Below are 6,805 nucleotides of genomic sequence, written 5' to 3'. Positions count from 1 at the left end.
AATCTCTGCAGGTAAGTGGTCCTCTGGGAGCAGGACAGGCACCCCTGCCTTGGATGCTACTTTTTAATTCATACCTGCAAACTCACAAGAGGTCAAAAAGGTGACATAGTTTGGAATATGACCCTTGTAGGGGGGTCTGGGGGCATCTTCCCCAGAAGAAAATATTTGAAAATTTAACATGTAAATGAAGCATTCTGGTGCACTCTTGACAAAAAAAATTAAGGAAAAAGACAACATACGCTTCAAGTAAAAAAAACACATTTATACCACAAACCTTTTGGACAGTGCAACTCTCTTGTCATCGGTGTTCATACTTCTCTTTGTGAGCAGTGGAGTAATTTATTTTTGTAAATTTTAATGTTTACAGTAGAGTGTGCACACTATCAACAAACTCCCATCTTTTCACTGCAGAGAAAGCTGCATCTGAAGTGACATTAGATGTATTTACACAGACTATTTGATGAAGCTGAGGTGCCATAAATGCATGTACACCACAAAATTTCAAATGCATATTTATTTTTTTATAAGATGAATGTTTTCAATATCGATCGGCGTATGACATCAAAGTACCGTGAGAGCGATTTGAAAGCATGCAGAGCCATCTGCTCTTTGTAGCTCTCGCGGTGCTTTGATGTCAACGATCGGTCTGCGGCTCTGCGTAGTGCTGTTTTAAGTCGAACCAAGAAAGGGACTTTTGTCGAACACATTTATGGTCTCACTCCAGTCTATGAGCTTGCAGTTTCTCTCTCTCTCACTGCCTAGACCCATAAAATAATTTTTTTTAAAAACTGTTCGGCTCACATAAATTACATATTTTGATTCAAAACGGCAAATTTCACTGTAAAGTGACTAGTTTGCAGGTATGTTAATTAGTCACCTGTCAACCTTTGTTGGAAATTTTTTGAATACTGTTAATACTGAGAGAATTTTTTTTTTTAAGATCTATTTTATTGCCATTTTTTGTCTATTATTATAGGACCGTTTAGAGCTAACAGGAAGTGAAGTGGGATTCGAACTCGAGACGCTCGTGGTGCAATGGCACTATATGTCGACGCACTGCCCACAAGGCTATCAGCACCAACAAGAAAAGCTTTTTTTCTTTAAGGTGTCAAAATTGTAAAGTGTTACATTGAATCAGTGTTGATATTTTACAAGGTCAACTATTGGTCAAAGAACAACTCAGGATTCCTAAATGTTATGTTTGAAACAATCATTGACAGTCATATTTAGTCATAAGGCACTACTATAATATAGACAAAGATTGTTTTTGCCTAGTTGCACTGAATATTTGAGTTACTTTAGTGTTAACAATAGTAACAATGTGTTATGTGCTTCAAAATTGAAGAACAATGTTTACCATTTAGGAATGTTTGAATGGCTTTGTTGTCCTTCCTCAGCAACACAGTGTATTGTATTGCTGAGGGAGGACAACAAAGCCATTCAGTGAGGCTCTGTCTCTCACTTATTTTATTTCAGTATCCTTATTTCTTGCTTTCTATCAGATATGTAGCGATGTTACGTTCAATACCGAAGCTCCAAAGCTTGTATCAAAAAAACAACACATTTCACATTGAAGCACTGTATCGGAACTTGATTCGTTTTGCCAAAAGCACGTGATCTATGACGTCTGAAGCTTCAAACTAAATTTATTTTTATTGTAATTTATATATTAAGGTCAAATGAACTTTGCAGATGAAATAACAGTCTAAGGACTGAGGCAGAGTTAACATTGATCTGACAATGACTTTGACAATGGCCATTATTTTTATACAATAAATTAAAACAAGGAATCAGTTGTAGAACCAGATGTGAAACCCACAGCTGTAATGAATCACAGCACTTTGGAAGACGTTATTCATTTCTATGACCACAAGATGGCCACAGCATGAACCGTTTTAAAAAGCTTCGAGTAATGAACCTTTTTCCAATACAATTAGGTTGAAAGCGTCACTGGTTCAGGACGCTTCACTTCGCCATCACTACAGATATGTAATATTTCTGATATTTATTTTTTTACTGTGATGTTTCTGGCAATAAGGTAATAGATTAAGTTATCTATACAAATTTAATTAAGCTTTGCCAGTGAATATTTGTAGAGTTAGTATTTGACTATCCGGTGTCCGTGACAGACTGACCGTCTGCTAGCTAACTTCAGTTGTCATGTAGCTTGTATAAATTACAACACATAGCGACTGTGTCATCTAGCTACTTTAACACAGAGACTATATTTGTTTCACAAACTACCAAATGCAAAACGATTATTCAAATGTTCAGATTTTTTTATTTATTTTTTTAATTGTAAGCAATACAATTCCAATTTCTCTGGAACCGAACCATATGGGGCCTTAAAAATGAAGATACCAAAAGGAAAGTTTGTTAAGACCCAATATCTAAAAGGACATTAAGATATCTTTAATACTTCTTGAGTTACAGGCATGCAAACTTTGGAGGAAAAACTTGATAAGTGCTGTTTCCCCATTTTTTAATGGTCACTATTGGCACATAATGCAACAAAGATTGCTAAATTCAACATATTTTACACAGCTACCAATCTCTGTGTAAAAATAACATTATGATGCTGCCATCTTTCTGAAGTCATTTTTAACCCCCTGTAATGGAAATCTTTGCATGTGTTTCTCCGTTTTTTCGTATTCCCCCTGTAATTGGCTCTGAATCTCAGGTGAAAATTTACATTTGACCCACCTCTACATAATAGTGGATTACTCAGTAAATATACACCCATGACATTTAATAATTTGGCTTTCATCACTATACATGTCTGTCTTTCTACAGTAAAAATATTAGCAAAATCAAAAATTTGAGCCGAGGAATTTTTAGAAATTTGGTTGATTTGACACGGAATGACCCTATTGTGTATGAGATGTGCAACATAATAAACCTTGCCTAATTAACATCATACTAATGGCTAGCCCATAATTCAACATGAACAAAATACATCCAGGAGTTAAAGCAAAAAAAAAAAAAAATCTTTTGACTGAAAATTTTTCCTCGGCCAAACCTGTCACACACCCAGTTAAGTGCCGTGTTTTTCTTCTTGTAATTAGGAGCGCTTGTCCTCCTAATTGAAAAAAATTAGGAGCACCTTCTAATCAATAATAAAAAATTCTGATAAAAAATTTGCCTTCTTAATACAATCTTTTTACCTTTTGTAAATGCATTTTTCTAATTTTATTAAATGTATGCAGTGTTTCCTCTAGGATTTATTCAAGCTGTGGTGGCAGGACTATATGGACCATGCCTCCTCCCCACCCAAGAATTTATGAATAGTAAATAATAAAATAAGAACAAATAAATTAATGACAGTCAATAGTACAAACAAAAACAATAAAAAGATACAAATTAAATTATCAGTACTTAATATTTTTCAGTTAGGTCTAACTATAATCTATTCACCTGTAAAATAACACTGGATAGTCTTTATAGATAGTCAGCAGGTTTATTTAGGCTGCTGTCTCTTTAAGACCGCATGCACAGATCTAATATGTTACACATGGCTCTATGCTTACTTTTCTTTTTAGGAGTTCTTGTCCTCCTAATTTCAAAGATTTAGGAGCACCTTCTGATCAATAATCAAAAATTCTGATCAAAAATTAGCCTTCCTAATACAAGGTGACATTTGACTCCTTAAAGTGCCTTAAAGGGGTATTTTCTTTTCACCTTTGCAATGGCATAATTTTCATCCATGTCAAATTCAAAAATGTATGTTTATAAGCTTTTTAAAATGTCTGTTTAAAACAATATAATAAGAAGTAGAATAAGACAAATAAGTTACCAATCATACGAAATTAGTATTAATAAACAATTAATTTGTACTACAGAGGTGACACAGAAGAACACAAAAGTGGTTTGTACATTTTCAGACGTTTAATGAGGCTCAGAGGTGTCATGAGTGCAATTAAATTCATATATTCATGTGGAGATTAATGTTTTAAATATAACATTTTGAACACAGAAATATTAAATGATTTAAATAACTGAAATTACACAGTAGCCCCTCAACTGAAACCGCCAGCAGGTGGCGGCAAGTCACTGATTTTATCACTGAATCATTCATTCAATTGATTCGTTCGAACGGCTGATTCATTCAGGGATGAAGCAAGTGACTGTCTTTATGAATGTGTAATCATGAATCACTGACTCGCTAGATTCGTTCAAAAACGCACTTTCATTCATGAATGAAACACCGCTGTGTTTGCTTGTAGAGATGCGCAGCGGCTCAGCTGTTACTTTATTTGGAACTGTTTTCGTGCATGATATAGAGCAAAATCATGCAGTACTTGTATTAAATCAATATCACATTTGCAAACTCCCTTAATAATAATTAAAAGCTGTCACTCTCTTATCGCGATCTGTGGGCGCACAGAAAATGAGAGCGCGCGAGTGAGTTCTCGAGACTCAAAAGCAGGTGCAGATGTGATGCATTCCGTCGGAACCTGCGGGAATGAGTAGAATTATCATTAATAGCCGCAATCCCGCGCCGAGATTCAAGTTCTGCTCTGTGTTCTCTGCTAATTACCTGACTGCGAATGATGCGAGCGGCGTTACTATGTTGTCAGTGAGAAGCTGCAGCCACGGGGGATGATGTTTGGTGTGCCGGCAGAACAACAACAACACGCTACATGCTTCTATTCCCCTTATTTTTTCCAATTTACAGAAATCCGTCTTTAATCCCTGATAACTTTTAAAATGGAGTGAACACGGAGCAGTTTTTCAGTGAGCGGGAATAGAAAATCCGGAGTGGATCCTGAGCACTTAAGGTCATTGCTCACTGAGTCCGAAATTTTCGCATGCGTTTTTTCGTATTCCTCATCCTTTCCTATCAAAATGCATGCTACAGATGCGAAAACGCGGAATATTGAACCTGATCCGAATTTTTTTATGACGGACGAAAGTTTCGGAGGCAGTGTGTAAACGTGATTGACACAACGTGAGGTCGTATTTATTTTTTAACGTGCGGAAAATTCGGACGAAAATTTCGTACTCAGTGTGCACTGACCTTCAATGTGCAATGACCTTCAGAGCGGAGAGAGGAACATGCTTCTGCTCCACTCCAGGCTTTGATCACATCCCCTCAGCAGGCTGAATACACCTCCTCTTTCCTTAATTAAGGCCTATTCATCTAAAATTAAGACATTTATTACACTATTTGAGAAATGTAAGCCTATTTACGGCCTTAAAATTACGAAAAGTGAATTTAAGACATTAAGGACAGGCGGGAACCCTGCAATTAACGGAAATCCGTCGTAGCGACGGAGAACTTTAATCCCTGTACATCCCTTCAAACATTGCAGTATTGCAAAGTCATACAAGTTTATTGAACTAATATCTTGATCTCTTTTAAGACGTCAAATTCTATGCAGAATTTGCATCAAATGACTGTTTTTGGGGAGAAATTTTATTTGTACTCCGTTCACCTGAATAAGAGCTTTGCTCTTTATGGCTATTTCTGAGAGTGCCTTTTTTTATGAGCCAATAGAAAAATTGCTGTATTGAAATTCATCCCACACAAAGAGCAGCTGTACAGCTCCTCTCCAGCATGCGGGGCGCATTCTTGTGTTTTTGAAGTTTCTGAAGAAGTCAAAGTCTCTGCGCTATTGGAATCCGTGTCTGTTTTTTCTCCAGAATGGATTTGTTGCTTCTGTTTCAAGTGGCTCGCTCTGACACAAGCATTCACGCCAGCATGCATTTTCTGGTGTGATTTCAAATTATCAAGGCATTTAAAACCCTCTCCGCACAAAGAACACAAATAAGTTCTCTCGTCAGTGTGGCTTTTCATGTGCATCTCTAAGTGACACTGAAAAAGAAACTTTTTACTGCAGTAATTGCAGTTAAACAGCCTTTCTCCAGGGTGAATGCGCAGATGGTTGAAGAAGTTGATCTTGTCTGCAAACCTCTTGCCACACTCCGAACACTGCAGTACGTCTCCACAATAAAGTTGCAAATGACTTTTCAGCTGTCTTTGTTGAGCGAAACTCTTTCCACACCGAGGACACTTGTAAGGCATCTCTCCAGTGTGAACCCTTATGTGACACTTCAGATTTCCTCTGTGTGAGAAAGACTTCCCACACTGAGGACAAATGAAAGGCCGCTCTCCAGTGTGAGTTCTGGTGTGGATAAGCAGGTCTCCTTCCTTTAAGAAACATTTTCCGCACTGTTGGCAGGTAAATGGGATCTCGCTAGTATGAATTCTCATGTGGCTACGAAAGTGTCTTTCACGTGAGAAACTCTTTCCACATTCATGGCAAGTGAAAGAACTTTTAGAGCTTGTTTTCTGAATTATTTTTACTGAGGAATTCGTTTCGTTCTCTGTGCTGCAACTAACGGATTTTTCTCCACTGGTGAAATCATGATGTTTCTCCTCCACTTCATTCGGTTCTTGCCTTTCCTGTTTCTGCAGCATCAGGTCTAAAATAAACATGTTGAAATGTCAAAAATCTATTCAAGACAGAAAGGTGAAACAAAAAAAGAGCTGATCCCCATTTTAAAGCCACAAACCAACATATTAAACAATTAAAGGCTTATTCTGTAATTCTAATGTTGTTTTCATGCGTCACACAAGCACATTTGAGTTTCCACAAGAACAAAAAAAAAACCTGTATTTTTATTCTTTTTATTATTAAAAAAAAAAAAAAACACACTTGCTACGTATACTGCATTAGACTAATCTGAGACTTGTCACAGCACTTGCATGCAGTATTATTGCTCTTCTGTTGGTCTGATTGCTTCTATTGTCCTCATTTGTAAATTGCTTTGGATAAAAGCATCTGCTAAATTACTAAATGTA

General features: G+C 36.8%; 1 protein-coding gene across 3 annotated transcripts in view; it reads right to left on the bottom strand.

Moving 5' to 3' along the window:
• Nucleotides 1-3,084: 3,084 nt before the first annotated feature.
• LOC131554173 (gastrula zinc finger protein XlCGF8.2DB-like) overlaps nt 3,085-6,805 on the bottom strand; it is a 53,857-nt gene continuing 50,136 nt past the window's right edge. For all 3 annotated transcript variants that reach the window (XM_058799388.1, XM_058799380.1, XM_058799372.1), the window contains exon 3: nt 3,085-6,426. In XM_058799388.1, coding sequence (XP_058655371.1) covers nt 5,462-6,426 — 965 coding nt within the window. In that variant the 3' untranslated portion in view covers nt 3,085-5,461. The remainder of the gene's footprint in view (nt 6,427-6,805) is intronic.

The sequence above is a fragment of the Onychostoma macrolepis genome, chromosome 02, assembly GCF_012432095.1.
Source record: "Onychostoma macrolepis isolate SWU-2019 chromosome 02, ASM1243209v1, whole genome shotgun sequence".
Lineage (NCBI taxonomy): Eukaryota > Metazoa > Chordata > Actinopteri > Cypriniformes > Cyprinidae > Onychostoma > Onychostoma macrolepis.
The sequence above is the reverse complement of the archived record's forward strand: the minus strand, read 5'-3'. Positions and strand labels throughout refer to the sequence as shown.